Source organism: Scomber scombrus, chromosome 1 (genome assembly GCF_963691925.1).
Source record: "Scomber scombrus chromosome 1, fScoSco1.1, whole genome shotgun sequence".
NCBI classification, from domain to species: domain Eukaryota; kingdom Metazoa; phylum Chordata; class Actinopteri; order Scombriformes; family Scombridae; genus Scomber; species Scomber scombrus.
In genome coordinates this window covers 33210736-33232691 of record NC_084970.1, presented here as the reverse complement: position 1 = coordinate 33232691, position 21956 = coordinate 33210736, and the positions used below count along the sequence as shown (strand labels likewise).

The window sequence follows — 21956 nt, the reverse complement described above, 5'->3', positions numbered from 1 at the left end:
TATTTTGTCAGATTAAACAGACAAAAGATATATATTTCATTATCATTTATGACAGAAAAGCCTCACATTTTTGCTTTTAAAAAGACATTTATTCAAGTATCTAAATAGTTTCAGCTTCATTTTCTGACCTTTTGCAATTACTCAACTAGTTATAGCAACTTTACTTATGTTACCAAGCCTTTATTATCTATTTATACAGCAGTAAAACGTGTCATATGAGGAGTTATAGTTGTGGCAAATACCTTAATGAACACTTGAAAAAAACATTTATAACTTGACTTCCTTTAAATAAAAGGCTAAAAAAGGGTTTTAGGTGTTAGAATATATTGTTATATTATTGCGTTTGGTCTTAATGCTTTGATGTAAACTACACTTTCAAATAGCTTTTTGCACATTTCATGCACTATTTAATGACAGAGACAAAACTGAGGATGCTATTTGACAGATTTCTCACTGAATTTGATCCCTGATGACTAATCTGAGGACTGTGTCGAGGTTTGTATGAACAATATAAAACTGTGCCTCTGTTTCTAATGGTTTCATCAGGTGTGAATAAAGCAGAGACGTAATGTTGATTTGACTGAAACAGCAGAGTGCGATCATGCTGCTCGGTGAGGACGGGGTTAATGGATCTGCAGCTGATAATAAATACCCTCACAGGGTTTAATTGATGGGTTTCACTGGTCAATTTGCTCTTCAGGGCAAAACTCCATCAAGACAAGATGAACTGAAAACGGCTGCAGAAAAACATTGTTGTGTAATCAGAGAGAGAGATTTTCTTTAAGTTTTAGTTATTAGGTTAAAAATAATCTTAAACAACAAAGTAACAAAGTTAATATCTGGCATAATGTGAAGTTTGTGGTGCTGATTTCTATTATTTTGGCCTTTTTAGATAAAGACCTTTTTAATGCCACATAAAGAGCTAACGTCATAACATTTCTTTCATCTCCCTTTCTAAAAAACTGAAGCATGTTCCTGCAGTTTATTTTCTATATTTTCAGCATCCACAGCTGCTGCTATCAGACATTTAAACCATCGTTATTTTAAACAAAGTCAAACTATATTTTCATTGTGAGAACAGAAAAAAACAACTACAGCCTCCTTTAAAAGAACTACAAACATGGCAGCACGGATACTTGTGTCCCTATAACTTGGTTTCCTCAAACTTCGTCAACATGTCTGACCAGCTGTGATCCCTCCAACTCGCTCATTAACTCTTCTCCTCTCGAGCCAATACGTTAAGTCTGCTAACATGTAGCAGACTTATGGGAAGCGATCTTCATTAAAAGCCACTAAAAACATAAATATATTGATTCTAAAAAGTGATATTAGATGGCTTTCCAGAAATCTATCATCCTTATCTAAACATATGAAGCGAGAAACCAGACATACTGTTGAGAAAAGTTCTGTTTCAAGACCAGATGATTAGTTATTAGTGTAGTTAACTGGATTTTTAACAAGGTTTTCCAACTTCTGGAGCAGCATCTAGAAGTTCTGGTTTGATTTCAGCTCTTTATAATATATGACCTGTTTCAGGATCATAAAGGCCAAAGGATGAAAGTATGAAAGACTTGAACTTCTTTTCTTCCCATCAGTATCCCCATTCATTCCTAATGATATGATTAATAAAATGAATGTATATTTAACCCAAATAAGTGGCAGAAACCTGAACTTAATGCTTGAAGACTTTAAAGAACTCTAAATGAGGTGGATAGAATATTGAGTGTAGTATATGTATGTTGAGTATGATCCCCTCCCAACTTCTCCCTCAGTGTTTCGTACCAGTCTCTCCTCTGCCGACAGCGTCCTGAAGCGTCCCATGGCTTCCTTGATGACGTCCGTCTCCTGCAGGTCAGGCTGGTCGGCAACGATGCTCTTCCTGTTCTCATCCAACCACAGCTGGAAGCCCGTCTTCGGTCTGAGCAGACACACGACAGTCAATGACAAAATCACAAAAACACAATTTAACTCCTTTTAAAATGAAATAATTTGAACTCATTGGCTTTCTCCAGATGGTCAAAAATTATGTTTAACGCTCCAATCCGCCTTATTTTATCCATAAAATAAATTTAATTCATAAGGTTGAACTACTCTGGTCTGCAGGCTGATGCTTATCTAAAAAAAAAGCGGCAGACAATTCAATCTTCTACCTCTTGTTTTCTGTGTTGTCTGGTGATGCTGGAGGCGGGACGTCCGGCTGCTTCTGCTGATCTGCGGCCGGCTCTGCTTTCGCCTGACTCTTCTTATTATTGGACGTCTTGGAGCTCGTCATCTGAAGCAGAGTCGACTGAGTCTGGACAGAAAAAGCACACACCAAAAAAAGACAGGTTTTATCAGCAGAAAGCTTCAAAGTGTAAAAATGTCTAAGGAGGCACAGGTCCAACTTTTTTAGTCCTGATACAGATACGGAGAGCTGGACTTTGGGTATTGGACAATAACAAGTATCAATACAATACCAGTGGCTTAAAGGGGACATAACATGCTTTTTGGGACTTTCTGTCATTTCTATTCTGTTATGATGTCAGGTGTTTATGTTAAACGTGGTCAAAGTTTGAGAAATTGAGGTGAAAGTATTTTAAAATGCTCCCATCAAAGGCGAAATACAGGTTTCAGCTTACTCTGAGTGCCTTTCGTTAAACTTTCCTGACGTCCATAAATAACCGTTCAACAATATTTGGAGCAGAAGTTGTTCATATTGTCTACAATTTGGGATGAAACATGTTCGGACGTATTTAACATGTTTCCATTTCAAGTAAAGAACGACAAAAAAAAGTGAAATCCTGCAACTACAGTTCGTTTATGTAGCCTCTGCAGCCGGCAGCTGTTTTTTTAAAGAAGCTGACCAATCAGGACAGAGATGGTTAATTGGGATGAGGGAGCTAAAACAACCTGTTTCAGACAGAAGCTGAACTGAGGCGCTGCATGAAGAGCCGGTATGAGATAAACAAAGAGTTATTAAACTGTAAATCATGCAAAGATATTCCAGTGGAGTCCCAGAATATAAATATAGAGCTTGAAATGTGCAGAATATGTCTTTAATATCAAACATCTGTTTTTTTTCTGCTGTTTGAGTTTGGAGAAGTTTGGAGATGATGGTACCTTTGTTTTGGGTCTGGGGGCCAGGGGTTTGAGGACGGGGTTTTTGCTCGATTTCCCTGCAGAGCCGCTGAGTGGAGCCGACTTCCTGCTGGCCGTCATGTTGTCCAGGATGTTCGTCACTCGAGGCTGACCAGCTGCAGGTGAAGGTTTCCCTGCACCAGCAACCTGAAACCATCCCATCAAATCTTTACCAATGTTTCACTTAACGAGAGTCTCTTAACCTCAAAGTGTTTATGCTGATCCAATTCAAAATAATCAGATATCAAAAAAACTCACCTTGAAAGGATTTGCACGTCCTCCTTTAGCAACTGCAAGACACATTTAAGACATTAGGTGCTCGTTCAAATTTAAAATACTTTAATTACCATAAAAAAAACATTAAACTGGGAATATATTTAAGCATTAGTAAATTATGTTTTGACAACATCAGATATTCTTTTTGAATGGAGAGTGTAGCGCTGTAATACAGTGTTGCATCATGGGTTGTTTTTAGCCTTAATGTTGCTACTAGGCTATCAAGTTTTGGACTTAGTCGTTTTATCAAGCTGCTGTGAACGAGGCTACTGCTGTCAGAAAAAGATTAAGAGGTCAAAAAGACTTTCTGGAAATCAGAAAAAATATCATTGACAACTTTCAAGAGCCTGAAAGGAGAGTTCATGAGTGCTCCTCAGATCATTAGTAGCTCAAGGAAAGGATGAGTGTGGAAGTCTTTTTCCAAAAACAGCTGTTGGAAAATAGGGGGGTGTCTATAATAATCAGGGTTGTGTTAAATTTGGGCCAATATGATCATTTTTATTGTGTGTCTTTGTGGTCATTTTACATGTGATTATTATGAAGGCTCAGATGGGTGTAAAGACTGGTTTGCTTTGCTTGTCTGGTATCACAGATTTCCTGCCTCAGCTCCACAAACTTTTACCCCAAGAAATGAGATTTTTCTAACTCTAATTAATATTTGGTTTATCAAATATTGCACTTGGGTGTCTGATGTCTGGATTTTAGATAAATAAACAGTCTCATTTACTGTAACAGGCCGGTGTGTCTAACGTAAATTAACTTGTCTGACACTTCAGAGCTCATTTAAGTTATAAATAAATGTATACCTAAATATATGGGCTGTTGGTTAAGGATTAAGGTTTATTTTCGTGTTTACTCACTGGGTGTCGGGGACGGCTGTACAGGCGATCCCGCTTCTTTAGCAAACGGATTCAGACCTAAAGAACGAGACACAATCATCAGACATGTTGTTCTTTAGCTGAGAACAAACATACACTCAGAGAGAGATCACAGCTGGGAAAAAGAGGTAGCAGAACTGACGTTTTCTGGTTTCTGCCGTCTCCTCCGTCTCCATCTGCTGTCCTTCCTCTTCCTCTGCAACCTCTTCCTCCTCTTCCTCCTGCTGATGATGATGTCTGCTGCTGTTACGTTTTCCGGTGTCTTCACTGTGGCCGTACCTGCATAGACAATAAACTAATGAATCATGTTTTTTCTCTTCTGATGGAGCTTATTAGAGCTTATCTTACACTCTTAACGCTGTATGTGAACATTATTGTGCTTCAAGCTTCAGTCTGAATGAGCAGAAAGACTTTTTTAGCATCCAGGTGTTCGGAGTAAATAAAGAGGAAACTTATATTTGTCCCAAAGTTTGTGGGTCATACTTATACCACCACACCAGTTTACTAAAGTGTAAAGCTGGGTGTCATTTTGTTTTACTACTTGTGCTGTTATATGATATATAGAAAACAAAACAATACTCCCCCCCAATACCTCACATTGAAGATTATAAACATGGTTTTCTACTACAACCTTTTCTTTAATTTAACAAAAGAAGCCAGTTTACAGATGTTAAATGTTAAATTACAGCTGCAAATTATTTCATTTGCTGATCGACAGAACATTTACTATTACTACAGCAACTCTTTGATAATCTTTTAAGTACATTTTTAATCAAAAATGCTTCAAAAAGAAGAAAAATGTCATGCTTTTCTCTCATACATGATAATAAATTGAATCTTTGTGTTTTTGATGATTAGTTTTCAAACTTTTTTCTAAACATTTTGTAAACAAAATAATAATTCAAGGAAGTAATCAGCCAATTAATTGACAGCTGCAGGACTAGTTAACATACAAGCAGTGATATCAGAACTTTAACATAACATTTCAACTAAAAACTGTTTAGAGTATGAATTAAGAAAGTTAGTAAAGTCACTTAAGTTTTGTTAAATGCTTTAAGACTTAAATTAATGACAACTTTTGGTCACTAACAGTTTAATATTTGGTGCTCCAGACACTCCAGTGTGTGTGTGTGTGTGTGTGTGTGTGTGTGTGTGTGTGTGTGTGTGTGTGTGTGTGTGTATAAAATGGGGCTCTAATAAAATATTGTTAGCTCCCTGTGTAAATGTCAGATTGTGTAATTAATTCCTGGTAAATTGTAGCGCTACAGTTTACACAAGGGGATCAAAAATCATTAATTAATCATTAACTACATCATCAAAGTGAGTTTTAGTTAAATGTGTGTAGCTCGCCAGGGTATTTGTGTCATTTCATGGCCTATTTATTACCTTTTCATCCTCTTTTCACCACATTTCTCACAACTTCTCGGACAATTTAGTAAAGGGTCCTTTATGTGAAGCACCTTAAAATGCGTAATTCAATTAGATGAGTTGTGTGTATCACTTTGGATGATGTAACAAACACCTTAAATATTCACCTATAAAATAAAACCTGTGTATTTTTACCCAGATGGAGTCCGCCTGACGCTGGAGTACTGTGGCTCCACTTCCTGCTCCTCTTCCTCCTCTTCCTCCTGTATCTGGTTGGCTTTCTCCAAGGCAATCTCACTGAGCCGCTGGGCGAGGGCCATGCGTCTGGACCTGGAGGCGTATCGAATGGCCAGAGTCACCACGTTTTGGGTCATCATCTCGGCCAGCTCCACGCAGCGGAACTCTCGCTCAAGCTTACACGACAACTGGAAGAAGAAAAAACGTCGAGATTCATTCGTAAGGAGAGTCGAGGAGAGCACGCGAGAAGCGAGAACAAACACACCAAAAGTCTTTATACTCACTGCAAACATCTTCATGAGCAACTCCTGCTGCTCCTTCTGCATCTGAGTCTGTCCGTCCTCGTCTATCTCGTAACCGCTGGACGACAGGAAGCCGAAGTGGTTGTGGAAGAGGGACGAACGCCAGAACTGCTCCTGGAGGACGACAGAGGACAACACACTGAATGGAAACTCTGAACTACAAAGTCAAATTTAAGAAAAGTGTGCAAGTGTCTGACAAGAAACTGGATCTTTATTAGTGCTTCACATGAGGTTCATTAATGAGAAACCAGTGTAATAATTACAGGAATCCTCCAGTGATGTTTTAAAAAAGTATAAATGTTCAAACCAACAACATAAACTATAAAACTTTCCCCTACAAATGAAACTTTATTAGTATAGCACCTTTAATCCAGGTTAGTGTAATTCAAAGTGCTTTACAGATGACTGACAAGCCAATAATACAACAGAGCAAATAACTTGAGACTAATGCACACAAGAAATTAAAATAATAAGAATGTAATCAAATAAAATAGATTTTAAAACTATAGTAAAAAATATTACATTATGAATTAGATTTTTTTTAAAAACCTATTTAACAGGTAAAGACAAACAAATATGATCAGAGGGGAAAAAACTAAACAATAATTATTATATAGATCATCGAGACAGGGCTTAGAGTCCCAATATCAAAGAGATAGTGATGAATCGCTGTATGTAGACGACCTCCATCTTTATATTTCAGACTTACTGTCATCCATCCCGGCAGCACTTTTGATTTTTTTTAAACTTTTGGCCAAATTTCAGGTTAAAAATGTAATCTGAGTAAAGTGAAATCTTTCCTGTAAGTCAGTCTGCATTTAAAATTGCACCCTGCAGCTTTACATACCCAGATAATTCAGGTCAAAGACTCCTTCAAAAGGTCTTTACACATTCAATTTTAACAGATGGTCATCTTTGATAACTCTTAAAAACTCTTAATTTAGTTAAAAATGAATGCACACACTCCAATCAGTTATATCTGTTTCAGTCTAAACTCATTTTTCTCCCTCAGTGGAAATATAACAGGGTTTAAATATAAGCTCTTAATATTCCGTGTTTTAACATCTGTGCTGTTAATGTGAGCGAGCCGTCTCCGTTGTGTTGGGTGTGTTTACCTCCATCTGTCCTTTCTCTGTGGTGGTTTGACACAGCGGCAGCTTGAAGGGCAAGATGGCCACCGCAGGTCTGGGCAGGGTGGGGGGGTACCTGGAGCCTTTACATGGGATACACCTGACGGGACAAAAAAAAAACCTTCAGTCCAAAAATATAATGATTAACCAGTAACAAAAACTAGGTGATTGAATCAGGGATCAGGTGACATGCTTTAAAATAGTCTGAATTTAAAGCATCACACTTTATTATCTCACTAACTACAGATCAGATGTTTTTACTGTCCTGTTGACTAAAGTTCACCTGAGCTGCTGAGGGTTCTCGTGCAATCCCACCACCCAGTAGTGGTCCGATTTGCTCTTGCAGGTCTCTCTGGTGTTGCACACTGGTGTCCACGTGTTTCCCAAGGAGCGGTTCAACATCCGCACCACTCCGTCTGAATCCACGTAGCACGGGGTTCCTAAAAAAAACAAAAACACAACCTGGACGTCATCTTACAATCCTAAACTGTAAAGTATGAAAAACACTGAGGTGTAGTTGGCAGGAAAGGTTGTTAAGATTGTTAGCTGCTACTTTAAAAAGTGTATATGAAGCTTTTATAAGGCTTCAGCAGTCTGAGTTAGTCATATCAAGAAGATATCTGATACATTTACAGTCTTTTCAGCATCTTCCATTGTAAGTACATTATGAAGGGATCTTCTAATGGTCAGTATGAACAGGAGGAGATACACATATACACAGGAAACTGACAAACTCACCCTCAGCAGTAAATCCGAGCCAGGACAGGTAGGATTTTTTAGAGAGTGGGAGGGGTTCACCGTTGATGGTTTGTCTCTTCCTTCGACCAAACTGCAGCAGCTGGACTGCGAGAGCCTGTTCTCCATCGAAGCCTGTAGCTGATGACGTAAAATGAGACACAAATGTAAGGATTTGTCGAGGCTTTAAAATAACCAAATGAAAGTGCTGAGTGAGGAATGATGCTTTAATAAATATAGTACATATTGTGTAAGGTGATCAATTCCAAACAGACTCAGATATTTATGCCATTTCCATTTTAAACATTTAGCTGCTTTACGAGACATTGACAAAAATATATATTGTGTTTGTTTTCAAATGTATTACTCTTACTTTACTTTAGTTTTGGAATATCATACCTATTTAGAGCTGCAAAGAAGTCAATTAATCAATTAGTCAACTGAAAGAATATTAATCTGCAACTATTTTGATGATTGATTAATCGTTTAGGTCATTTTTAAGCAAAAATGCAGAAGATTTGATGGTTACAAGGTTGATAAATGTGAGAATTTGCTGCTTTTCTTAGTGTTTTATGATTGATAATTGAATTTGTGCAGGTTCTGGACCGTTTATAGGACAAAACAATACATTTAATGATGCTCTAGGATGTTGTAATGGATATTTCTCACTATTTTTTTATGTTTTATAGACAAACGATTAATCAATTAATCAAAAAGATAATCAACAAAATCTGAGGATGTTACTTTAATAATTATTCGCATCCCTACAAATGTATCAATGCATCTTAACAACACAGTGATTACTCTAGTCAGTTTGTTGTGTGTGTGTGTGTGTGTGTTTGTATTTACCCCGGTGGTAGACTATGAGCAGCTGCTCTCCGTGTGCAGCCATGCAGACGACGGGTCCCGGCAGACTGAAGACTTCTTTCTGGACTCCACCGATGGAGAAGAGTCTCAGCATCATCGTGCTGGTGGCGACGGCCGCCCAGCCTTGACCCAGACACAACGCCCTCGCATCCTCGTTCTTCGGCAGGTCCACCATCCACTCCTTGTTGGTGTCCCACGATGAGAAGTGAAGACACTGCAGCTTACTGGGAGACAGATGAGAGAAGAGCAGGTTGAAGGATTTCATAAAACAGGCCTGAATGCACAGACGTTAAATGAATTTGATTTCTTGGTGTTTCTGAACAAATATTTGAATATGAGTACCGTAAAAACGTGTGTATAAGCATATAATGTGTCGGGTGGCTCTGCTTACTTCAGATAAGAACACCAAGGTGCTTGTATCAGTCGGACTAAATTGATATTGCACATTTGATACGTGGGTTTTAGAGACAGCACAGATAAACCAATTCAATGTTGATTTACTAAATTATTTTGTAGCTTATTTTATGCTAAATTCATGTTAAAAAAATGTGTGTATCAAATTAGATACAGCAGGTATAGAAGGTCATTTTTGTGTAAATCTTATGTATCATCATCATCATCATCATCATCATGCATTATACATTTAGTAGGTGGTGATATGAGCTTTCTGCAGGACCTATAAGGGCTTAAAACATGTTTTTGTTTGTTTAAAAAAAAGAAACTACTTAAAATTCTCTGGCAACCTTTTCCATCTGTTGTTTACCTGGTGAGCTCATCTGTGCTGGGGCAGGCCAGCAGCACGGCCTCCTGGGAAATATCAGCGATGGTGTGACTCAGGTTGTTGGTGAGGTGCATGGCGTGGTGCACGGCTGTGTCGTGAAACTCCACGTCGATGGCGTTGTCCTGCTCGTCGTTGTAGCCTCGCACGATTCCCACCGAGTTCCACATCTGAGGCGCATTAAAGCTGTTAGTTCAGTTATTAAACAAACAATCTGAAGTGGGTTTTTAACGAATTTAGCTCAAAATGAAGCCTCATTTTACAAATAGGGAAAAATAAGTGGTGGCTCGACAATGCTCTAGACTGAAAAAGAACAATAAATGTATTAAAAGTGCTATTTTACCTACACAGTTTTATACATAAACAACCATCAACGTCCAAAATCTCCTGTTTGTACGGCCAACTTTTATATTTAACACATATCCAAACAGCGTCCTCCTGCATTTTACCCTCCTGTTGTCCTCGAGTTAAGGAAGGAAGGGAGGAAGGAAAGAAGGAAGGGAGGACGGAAAGGAAGGAAAGGAGGAAGAAGGGAGGAAGAAGGAAGGAAAAGAGGGAGGAAGGAAGGAGGGAATGAAGGAGGACGGAAGGGAGGAAAGGAAAGAAAGAAAGGGAGGAAGGAAGGAAGGAAGGAAGGATGGAGGAAATAAGGAAGGAAGGTAGGAGGGAGTAAAGAAGGAAGTAGGGAGGGAGGGAGAAAGGAAAAGAGGAAGGGAGGAAAGAAGGACAGAGGAAAGAAGGAAGGGAGGAAGGAAGGAAGGAAAGAAGGAGGGAGGGAGGAAGAAAGGACAGAAGGAAGGAAGAAAGGGGGATGGAGGAAGGAAAGAAGGAAGGGAAGAAAGAGAGAGGAAGGAAAGAATGAGAGAAGGAGGGAGGGAGGAAGGACAGATGGAAGCAAGGAAGGGAGGAAAGAAGGAACAGTCAAAACAGACGGGGTCAATTTGACCCTGGAGGACGACACGAAGGTTAAGTGATGGATCTGTGTGTGTGTCCTACCATGAAGCGGTGAGTGAGGTGAGCAGGGGTGGAGCCCGGCTGAAAGGCCTTCTGGGGCGGCGTCGGCAGGGGTCCCTCATAGACGGGATGCAAGGGCACAAGTGGGGCAGCTGCTGGTACTATGATGCTACCTGCGTCATCGTCATCTCCGTACAAACCCTGACCGAGCCTCAGGGAGCCCGTGTCTGAATGGGGGAGAGACACACACGTAAAGATGGAGTCAGTGGAGAAATTCCTCACTTCAGAAGAGACGTTTGACAAGAATAAAAATCGTATTAAGACTCACCGAGCGAGTTCTCATCATCCAGGATCGCCCCTCTGTTCCTAACCCGCCCTGTTGCAGGCATGAGATCATCATCGTCGTCATCTTCGTCGTCCCTAGCGACAGCTCTCTTAAGCGGGGAGTTGGTGTCGCTCCGTCCGTCGTCCATGAGTCTGTCGTCGTCATCATCGTCAAACAGGTCGTCGTAGTCTTTTTCTGGCTTTTTAGCCGCCACCTGATGAAAGACAGAGACGGTTATTTAACTACACAATAGTGACTTAATATTAATGGTAGAAAACGGATGATGTAATGTCACTTAATGGAGCTTATTTAAGATGAAGCTAAATCATATCACAACTGATCAGATGCTCCTGCGTGCTACGAGGTCAAGGCTCAAAACCAGAGGTGACTCAGCCTTTGCGGTGGCTGCTCCAAAACTGTGGAACAGCCTACCTTATAATATCTGAAATGCTCAGACCCTGGAAGGTTTAAATTGCTTAAGACTCACCTCTTTGCATTGGCTTTTAATCCTAGTTGAGCTTGATATCCTGAATTTTATTTTAATTATATTTTGTGTTTTTATAGTTTTCTTACTCATAACTGTTCTTTTATTTATTTATTCTTGTGTCTTAAGCTTGTACAGTACTTTGGTCAACTGAGGTTGTTTTAAATGTTCTATATAAATAAGCTCTGACTTGACTTTATGTTTATTTTTATGTGTTTATAAAGTGTCATTGAGTGCTTTGATTGAAAGGTGCCTATAAATAAAATGCATTATTATTATTATTTAAAATTTAGTATCTGCATGGTTTAAAAATCAGCTGTTTTTTGCCTTTTTAACTCACCACACTGCAGCTGGTACAGATGAGTTAAAGACACATTGAAGTCCAGAGTTATGAGCATGGTACCTTGGTGCTGGAGGAGCTGGTGCTGGATGTGGAGGTGCTGAGTCCGTCCAGCAGGCCCAGGCAGCCCTCTGTGTCTGTGTAGGCGATCTGAGTGCCTGACGGGTGCCAGGCCAGACTGCACACCGTGAAGCCCTTCTCATGTTTCTGTCTGCAGCGGAGAAGAGAAAAGTTTAACTGAAGCCTGAATCCTGAACTACTCCAACAAGCAGCATCATTTATCATCATCTTTTATCATCTCCGATACGTACCTTTCCACACACAGTTTACTGTTCACGTCCCACACTGCCATAAAACCCCCGATGCAGCTGGCTGCCAGGAACTGCCCACATGGAGACCAGACCACCACGTTGATCGGCTTGAGAGAAAACGAGGGCGGGAAAAAGGTTTTTAAAATAAAGAGAAACTAATCAAGCTGCTGTTTACATCCACCTCTGTCTCTCTCATTTAATATGTGGAGTGAAGACTTTGAAGGAAGTTAATAAAAAAGGTGTTAAGTGTGTTTTTCATGTTTGTTTGGCCAATAAAGTTGTAGCTGTGACAGTAGACGATGCTTCAGATGTGGACTTTACTGCAAAGACGCTACAAATTCTCACACATGGACACTATATATGTTAATTCTAATATTATACAACAATAACAGAATGACATATTTGACAGGGAAGTCTTAAAAGCTCTGAATCTCAAAGATGACGTCACCAGGAATGTATGTGTGTGTGTGTGTGTGTGTGTGTGTGTGTGTGTGTGTGTGTGTGTGTGTGTTCACTTGGACCTCACCTGTGTCAGCAGATCATCGGACAGCGTGGTCACATGATCCCAGGACCCTCGCTCATACAGGTGTACCTTAGTGTCCACAGGAACTGCTAAAAACTGACAGTACACACACATTATTTGTTATTTAGGGATATAATTAACTGCTCTGGCTCATTCGCCTCTGTCTTCTATTCAATGAAGAAGTAGTGATTAACAAACAGCTGTGTCACTAACCTTCGCCGTCCTGGGCTGCCAGGCCAGTCGACACAGAGATTTGGCGTTAGTGATGTCATTGGCCTTCTGCAGCAGAGGCCAACTGACCACCTGAGTCTGAACGGACGTAAAGCAGATGAGCATCAGCATGTATCAGACTGGCTGCATAATAATACAAAATCAAATAAATAAAATGTTGAGAGTGAGACGCTGAAACACAGACGTACCTGCTCCTCAATATTCCAGACCACGACGGAGCCGTCACAGCTGGCCGACGCCTGGCAGAGAAACAAGAACAGGTTTATTTTTAGTTCCTTTATATCAAAACAGGTCAAATGTTACTGAACCACACTGAAAACTGTACTTTCCAAATAGAGCTGGGCAATAATTCATCATTTTTTTAGTCTATCGGTGAAATGATGGAGCTTGATAACTGTGTGGATTTTATTAGATTGAAGAGTAAGGCTGCATTCAAGACTAAAAACAGTCCTGTGTTAATACACTACAAGAGGCTGCGATCATGGTGGTGTGATGTTAGACGTACTGATGATGCAATGAAATATAATCCAGGAAGCCGGAGCAACAGATTAATGCATTTAAGGCTTATCAGACAACTAAACAACACACAGCAGTTTATAATACTACTCACAGACAAGTTATCAAGGCGTCATCTCTTTTAGCTGCGATGATCACGAAGTAAACAGTAGAAAAACTGCATTCATGCTACAAAGTTATCCACCAGAAATGTGCTTTTGCATGCATGTGATTACCTTCCAAATCACACCAACATGTAGTCTGTTCAATTTAATTGCTCTCAGGTCAGAAACTGAGCCAAAAACAAACATAAAACTGCTACATTTATAAAAAAGAAACACACTCATCTCTAAAAATGAGAGATGTTTGGCCTCGTGGTTTAAGATGCTGAACATGTAATCAATAGCAACCCTCACACCTTTTTCTCAGCTCTCTATTGTTAAAAATCTATAATTCATAATAAAGCAAATTTGCCCTAAAAAAGCAACTGAGAAAACAACAACAAATGAGTTGGTCACATTTTAGCATCTTAATCCAGCTGCTGTGTTTACTTTAAATGGTCTACTAATAGTCCAGAAGAGGTATAAATCATTACAATTTATACATTTAGACAATCTGCACTAACAGTGAGAGTCAAACCAGGTGTTAATTCAATTATTTGGTAATATCAGAGTGTGTACAGTATGTTGTGGTATACTTGTGTTGGAGTATTTTAATGTTATACAGTCCAAGTGTTGCATTTGATGATTTTCCCCCCAAAATATTCCACCTAAACCTCTTCTTTTAAATGCTTCCTGTCTTTCTCGCTCTCTCTGTACTTGCTATTAAATAAAGACAAAACTGCCAAAAGGAATTATCTTTAAAAAAACCTAATTTGCTTAATAAAACAGTCTGCTTTTAAGTGCCGCAGGGCTCAATGTATCATCTTAAAAAGTTTCAGTTTAGTGCATCAGGTAATCAGGTAATTGTATGGGTGCAAATTTAAGACCAAAATCTTCATAATCAGCAGCACACAAATAGTAAAAACCCACCAGGAAGTCATCTTTAGGGTCAAAAGCGACACTGAGGACAGGTGCTTCATGACCTCTGAGTGTTTTCTGCTGGCTGCTGTCCGACACTTCCACCACCTTAACCATGAAGTCACTGAGGAAAAAAAAAAGAGAGAAAATGAATAAGAATACATGTGCAGACAATCTTTGCTCGCATGTGAGCTTCTGCCCGTGAGCGGCGGCCGACCTCGAGGTAAAAAGAGCACGTCAGCCGTGAGCCGACACGTGTGCAAATTGTCAAATCGATGAGCGAGAGGAGCAAAAATAATATATAATCCTGATTTCCTCCAACGTCCGCCAGAATGCAGATGACTGAATCGAGCTCCCCAATAAACAGCCTGAGATGTCTGAATTTTCACAATCGATATCACAACAGAAATGACCAACATCAATAGGCCTCCATGCTCTGTGCTTTTATTGCTCTGATAAACCTGCTTAGGGAAAAATCAATTCACACAGGAAACAGACGTTTATCTCCAAAATAAACTAATCATGAAGCCATCCAAAGTGCTGCGGTGTCTGCGAGGTGGAAATATCAGTCAGGTGTGTGTGTGTGTGTGTGTGTGTGTGTGTGTGTGTGTGTGTGTGTGTGTGTGTGTGTGTGTGTGGATCATTCTGCACTGCAACAAACAATATTGAACATAATAAGATCATAGTGTGGTTGACTCATAGTATGCACGACACTGAACACAACAGACAAGTCAAGCACGACGGAGACGAGACGGAGAGTGAGCAGACGTGCACGGTTTGATAAAAAATCAAAGTGACACATTCGCTTCCGTCTTTCAGCTCTAGTGAAAAAAAAAATCTCTCAGGGTGAACCCCAGAATCTGCTCAGGCAGCCGGACATCCACGTAGGAGGAGAAAAAAACACAACATGAATAATAAATAAATTCATTCACCTTTATAGTGTAAATAGATGTAGCTCAATGCGCTTCAAATAAAAAGACACAATAATAAAATTGGACATTTAGTAAAAATAAGTAGAAAAAAATCATAATATTAAAAGCCAGATTAAATAAACATGTTTTCAGCATCTCACATCTCTTACAGCTTTAAGTATTTTAGAGCATAATTAAAGAAAGCTGCACTACTTATTTTCTTGTGTGTATTTAAAAACCCAGCAGTAGATCAACAGATGAGTCATATATTAATGAATTCACTCAAGTATAATGGTATTAAAAATGATCTGCACATTAAAGTGAAGCCTTCAAAGTGCAAATAGATAAAAGTTTCCGCAAAGTGTTGAAACATGCAAAATGTCTGTTTGCACCTTTAAAACAAACAGTTTGACAGTTCTAGGGAATGCACATATTTGCTCTCATGACAAGAGTTTGATGAGAAGATCAATACTATTTTAATGTCTGTGTGAAGTTTAAAGTTAATTAGCCTTAAAGCTAAAGGACTTATCAGTCAAGCAATGTATTGATTAATAGAAAATTCACTTTCAACTATCAATGAATCATTCAGGTAATTATTAAGTGCTTTCAAATGTGATTTTTGCTGCTTTTATCTGTTTTAAAACACTGTAAATTAAACATTTACTTTGGAAATTCTGATGAGGCCTTTTTCATTCTTTTCTGACAGTTCATGGATGAAACAACAAACTGATGACTCTTAAAACAATGCAGTCCACCTAACATAAAGACTGGAGGAAGGGAGAACTAGGCTGATTCTATCTTAAGTAAAAGAAACAACCATCAACACCTCTAAAAGTCACTAATTAACTCGCTGTAGCTCTTTAACTCAATTAGTACAGATATAAAACTACAAGCAAATAAGCATATTTCCCACTTTTAAAACAAATGGTTTGACAGTTTTTGGAAAAATACATATTTGCTCTCATTACAAGAGTTTGATGAGAAGATTGATGCTACTTTAATGTCTGTGTGAAGTACAAAGCTGAAGTTAATCAGATTTAGAAGTGAATGACTTATCAATTAAGCAATGTATTGATTGACAGAAAATGATCCTTCAGCTATTTTTCAAAACCCTTTAAAGAGTCAGATGCTCAATTTTTCCCCCCATTAAGTACATTTTGTTTTAATGGTTTTAAGCCTGTTTTTTGCCAGTGAAAATTATGTCCAAATATGGTCATTTATGGTCTGGCTCCATAAATCCAAGATGGCAACCGTCAAAATGCAAAAAACTCTGAGCTTCAAAACAGCATCATCATAGTGGCAACATCCATTATTTTATTTACAGTCTGTGGTTACCTTTGATACATAAAGAGATTTAAACAATAGAAAATTCAAAGATCACTTCAATAAAGGCTTCCTCTCTGACTTTTAAGATGCTAAACACAGTCAGTGTAGCTCAGATCACTTTTCCTTTATGCCGGCCTCACATTACCACCATTTAACATTCATACAAACAATATCTATACAACATAAATCTTCTTTAATCCCAACAATTGACTGAGATTGAAAGAGCACTGCATTACTCTGAGATATATTTCACAGTTTATCTCAAACTGCAAACATGTAAGATAAGAGCAGTGCATCACACTGCATTAGTACGACTTTCTAGCCGGAGGGCATTACACCACCCCACACCACCTTCAGCTCCGTCCTTCACACACTATCTCACCCCTGTTCAAGTCCTTAACCAACTCTGCTCTTCTCTGTTCCATTACTACACACAGATAGCCTTTTCCTCCATCTAACATATAACAATTGAATCCCCTCACTCATCTAAACTTTGATCTTATCTAGCCGACATTTACATGGATCCCACAGCGTCGCCGATTCAACTTGAACAGATGAAACTGCCGCCAACATCAGAGCTGAACTTAAAAAAGCATCCTCTTATATTTATTATCAAGGTTTAAATCATAATGAGGGAACAATACTTTGGGAACGCCTGTCTTAGAAAGAGTTAGAAACCTTATAATAGATTAATACTGGCCTACACATTCATGTCATCCCCATTTCTTGATCGTTGCATTTCCTAATCTATAAAAGCAATATCCCGAAAGTTTTACCCTCCCCTTATATCAATCAATCAGATTAAAGGGGTGTCTGAATACCTGGAGCCGGCAGCAACTCTTGAGCCGCTGCTGTTGAAGGTGACGTGTGTGGCGTTGGTGGTGAACCGGGTCAGGATGCCGTCGGGATCCCCATCTGGAAACGTGTGGATCTGCACGGTGTTGTTGGAGCTCGCCGTTACAAGCTTCCCGTTCTGTAGAAGAAAGACCAGAATTACAGAAAATATCTCAATCAATCACTGACAACCAGTAGTGGAAGAAGTACTCAGATTCTTTAATTAAGTACAAATACAGCAATGTAAAAATACTCCATTACAAGTAAAAGTCCTGCATGAAAAATCCTACGTGAGTAAAAGTACTGCAGTATTATGAGTGATGTAGTATGCAGTATTACAGTAAAAGTACTGCAGTATTATGAATGATGTAGTATGCAGTATTACAGTAAAAGTACTGCAGTATTATGAGTGATGTAGTATACAGTATTATAGTGAAAGTAGTGGTTTGGTCCCTCTGACTGATATATTATTATATATGACATCATTAGATTATTATTAAATGTAGTGGAGTGGAAGTATAAAGTAGCATCCAATGGAAATACTCAAGGAAAGTACAAGTAAGTAAATTGCAGCTGACAGCTTCCATTTTTTAAATTGTGTTGACTCATGTCATATCATATCATAAATCCCCAAAACAACATAAATCCACCAAACAGCGACAGAAAACCAACCTTGAGAGCCAGAGAGTAAGCCTTTTCTCCAACAGTGATGAACTTTGGCTCGTCATCATCCAGACCTTCCCATATCCGAACATCTCCATCATTTCCGCAGGTTACGATGAACCTGAGGGAATTTAATTTAATCATAAGGTCAGATTGGGTTTTTTGTGCAGATTGTGTACAGGAAAAGGAAAATTCAAACAGAGAGTCAAACAGGTTGAATAAGCTTCAAAGGATTGTTTTGTTGGGCTGAACAAGAGGATTTAGAGCCATTTCATTTCAGTCTGCAGATTGTTTTCATACCAGTTTTTGTAAAGCATGGACCAGCTTCACTAGCAGGTAAATCACTTAATACAACACTATTATTTTTCTTAAATTGTAGTCTATACAGTGTAATCAATACATGAATAACGTTTCATGTCATCTATCTATATAGAAAGTCTTTATTGTCATTGTACAAAGCACAACGAAATCTGTCTGTCTTCTAAATCTTTTGTAATGAATAAATGTACATTTATATAAAAGAGCAAGTTGGATCATGGGGATTTGTTGACAATAAAAAATTATAGAAATTGCCAGACTTATCCTTTAATAGCTGCAGTTATAGCAGTTATTTCTGCAGCTTTTAATTAAGTTCTTATACACTTTATGCCACAACTGAGCTGATAACAGTGATTTCAGTCACCAGTGAGAGGAACTAAACTGCAGAAAACTACTAATTTAATGTTATTATCAGGCTGTAATGAATCGAGCATGAGATACTAAAAGACATAAAGAACACTCACCACACAGTTAAATCAATCTCAACATTAGCTGTCAGACTGTAATGATTACTAATAGTTATAAATGTAAGTAAGTCATGATAAACTCACTTTCCAGTGTCATCGAAGCAGACCTCGGTGTGTCCCTCCGAGTGTCCGTAACGCATCGGCTTCCTTTCAGAGGGCATTTTAACAAAAAGCACCAGACTGACGAGCAAGAAAAACAAAACCGTGATTAGTATAAGAAGTTAACACATGTCTGACTCATCTGTAAACCACCTGGTAGCGTCTTTCGTGCTTCAGATGGCAGCTAAAGTTAGCAGAGGAGCTCGGCTAACAATAAAGCCAGCTGTTTTTAAACTAAAACCATCCAACTCAACAAAAAAATGTGTTAACATCATGATGGCGCGTTTATCTCAGACTACATGAAGAAGTTAAATCTATCAGACAGGTGTAAAGAAAGTGTTAGGATAACTTACTTCTTCCCCAAATTACTCCAGAGACTTTGCTCCTCTTCTCCTGAATCTCCCGCGCTGCGTTGAAAACAAGGAAACGAACGTCACGACTCCCGCGCGCAACGTCATGACGCAACATTCGAAACTCCTCCTACGTCCGAGGCACGCAGAGGACAAGTCAGATTCATAAAAATAAAAGCACATACTGCATATAATGACTACTTTTAACGTATGAATGTTAATTTAAGGACACAAATAAGAAACTGTATGATAGCAAATTTAAAGATGTAAAGATTCTGGTTCTTAACCCTCCTGTTGTCTTGGTAAAATTTGACCTGTTTAAAAAATGTTTTTGTATCAGAAATATGGATTTATTTCAGCTCATTGCCTTAAAATCACATGGATGGTTCCATACTGCATTCTTTACATGTATAATCATCACTGCTTTCATTGAATTCTGCAATAATTTGTAATTTATGCTTTATTATAAACATCCAAACCAGGCTGGGTGAGTTTTGACCCAGGAGGACAACAGGTATGATTATGTGCTGCCATTCAAATATCTGAAATGGTTTCTAAACTGTATCCTGACTAAACTTTGACCAGTTTGTGATAATGTATCAATTTATTTCCCTCTGATCTTAAATTTAGTTGAAATAATTCATAAATTCTACTTTTTTTTTTACTAAAAAAAGAGATATAATCTCATTTAAACAAGCCTCATTGATCATCATTTCCAAAAATAATTGTAAAGTTGGAATGAAATTGATTAAAAAAGGTCTAACACAGTCCACACTTTATGCTTTATTAACAGTCAAAACTGATCCAGGAGGGCAAAAGTTGCCTGGTTAACGGGAAGACGACAGGAGGGTTAACAAGGTGATTTTCAGTGGTGGAAAGTACTTTACTTGTACTTTACTTGAGTATTTCTATTTGAAGCTACTTTATACTTCCACTCCACTACATTTCAGAGGGAAATATTGTACGTTCTACTCCACTACATTTATTTGACAGCTTTAATTACTTTTCAGATGAAGATTTGACACACTGGATAATATAACAAGCTAACTTATATAACTAAAATAAAGTCCCTACAGTCTGACAGCTAATGTTGAGATTACCTTTACTTACTGTGTACTTATCTTCATGCCTTGAACACTTTAATCTACCTTTATATCCACCCTAATACTTACCCCAGAACAGATTGTAACACTCCTCCCTATTCGACACCTAATACCTACCATATACTTCAAAACCTACTAATGCTTAATACAGGACATACTCTAAATAATGCCTCTTTGTGTCCTTTAATTACTCTTTTGTGTAACTTTTAGGGTCAGTCTAAGTTCTTATTCTGGGATCCCTAGATTTATGTCAGAAGTTAAGATGTGTTTAATCACTCTTATTTTATTATAGGACACACTCTCATCTGAGAAAGGCACTCACTCTTGCTTTTCAATAATTTACTAATTAAATTATCTATTAATATAGAGTATGTGTACCTTTTGACCCCTTCTCTGGACAGCCAAGACGACCTGCCATTGGCTGACTGTCCACTCGCCTGTTTGAGCAGCGTCTCAGGGGAGAATTTGATTAGTGCAACAGGAAGTACTCTGTTGGCAGACAGCTGGGTGTCTAAATATTACATCACTGTAATCTAATAGTACACAAGATATGTGTGTATTTGGCTACACGTGGATGTATGAACCAGTCCCGGATCATATCAAACCATAAAAACTATTAGTTTGTTTCTCCTATTCGGATATCAAATGTATCATAAATCTAACGTAACACCAGACGTTGGCTTTGAGCTGCTGAAAAATGATGCTCACTAACCGGATCATACAAGACAGCATTAATATTTCATGTATGTGGTTCGGTAAAATCGATAGGGGTGGCTCCTGACTCTGTCCATTGAATGAGTGTTTATATGTTTAGAAGGTCATGTCGCAGTCAGAAGTATCAAATACAAAGATATACTTTGGCTCTTGTACTCAAATACTTCCAGCAACTTAGTCTTGCACTTAGGAGGACTCACTAGTGGTAGATTATTTTTTAAATGGTCACAGTGGAAGCTGCAGAGGCTGAGATATCTTGACTTTTAGTCTGTAAAACAGGTTTGCTCGACCAGTTTCCATTTCTTTAAACTAAATACCTCCAATTTGTAACGGAAACTTCCTTTTATAAATTGGAAGACCAAGCTGAGATAACCCTTTTACTGACATCATCAGGGTTATTTCCTTATAAATTTTAAAGCTCCTCTTGAGCCACATAATATTCAAAGGCTGAGCAGTACACTCCATAAATCTGGTGACATAAACTGTCACATAAATCTCTTTTTTAAAGTGGAAATTCATGCCCCTTTTCCCTGGAAACTCTCATTTCATCACCCCCAACATTGTTAGAAAATCACAAATTGAGTCATGTTTTCCTCAGTTTCAGCAGGTGTCCTTCCATACTGCCATGATAGGTCAAGTCTGAGATGTTGGATAATATGAAGGTAGGATGGCTAATTTTTAGGTGTAATATTAATCTTTTTAAGCAATAAATTAGTCTCACATTCATGCAACTGTCTACTTGACTAGTCTAATAGTCTGAATCTGTAGCCCAAACCAGCTCAAATTACTAGATCTGCAACA

The 21956-nt window shown here is 38.5% G+C and overlaps 1 protein-coding gene across 1 annotated transcript in view; it reads right to left on the bottom strand.

The window, feature by feature from the left end:
• Positions 1-19386, bottom strand: part of wdhd1 (WD repeat and HMG-box DNA binding protein 1) — a 22821-nt gene extending 3435 nt beyond the window's left edge. The window contains exons 1-25 of the mRNA XM_062434503.1: positions 19342-19386; positions 18974-19069; positions 18114-18225; positions 17429-17580; positions 14383-14494; positions 13045-13095; positions 12839-12934; positions 12629-12721; positions 12103-12209; positions 11855-12002; positions 10971-11181; positions 10685-10869; positions 9674-9858; positions 8893-9134; positions 8047-8184; positions 7592-7748; positions 7294-7408; positions 6161-6292; positions 5835-6064; positions 4414-4550; positions 4254-4310; positions 3376-3407; positions 3100-3264; positions 2151-2293; positions 1783-1918 (exon numbers count right to left, since the gene is read on the bottom strand). Of these exons, the coding sequence (XP_062290487.1) occupies positions 1783-1918; positions 2151-2293; positions 3100-3264; positions 3376-3407; positions 4254-4310; positions 4414-4550; positions 5835-6064; positions 6161-6292; positions 7294-7408; positions 7592-7748; positions 8047-8184; positions 8893-9134; positions 9674-9858; positions 10685-10869; positions 10971-11181; positions 11855-12002; positions 12103-12209; positions 12629-12721; positions 12839-12934; positions 13045-13095; positions 14383-14494; positions 17429-17580; positions 18114-18225; positions 18974-19050 (3213 nt within the window). The 5' untranslated portion in view covers positions 19051-19069; positions 19342-19386. The remainder of the gene's footprint in view (positions 1-1782; positions 1919-2150; positions 2294-3099; positions 3265-3375; positions 3408-4253; positions 4311-4413; positions 4551-5834; positions 6065-6160; positions 6293-7293; positions 7409-7591; positions 7749-8046; positions 8185-8892; positions 9135-9673; positions 9859-10684; positions 10870-10970; positions 11182-11854; positions 12003-12102; positions 12210-12628; positions 12722-12838; positions 12935-13044; positions 13096-14382; positions 14495-17428; positions 17581-18113; positions 18226-18973; positions 19070-19341) is intronic.
• Positions 19387-21956: the final 2570 nt, after the last annotated feature.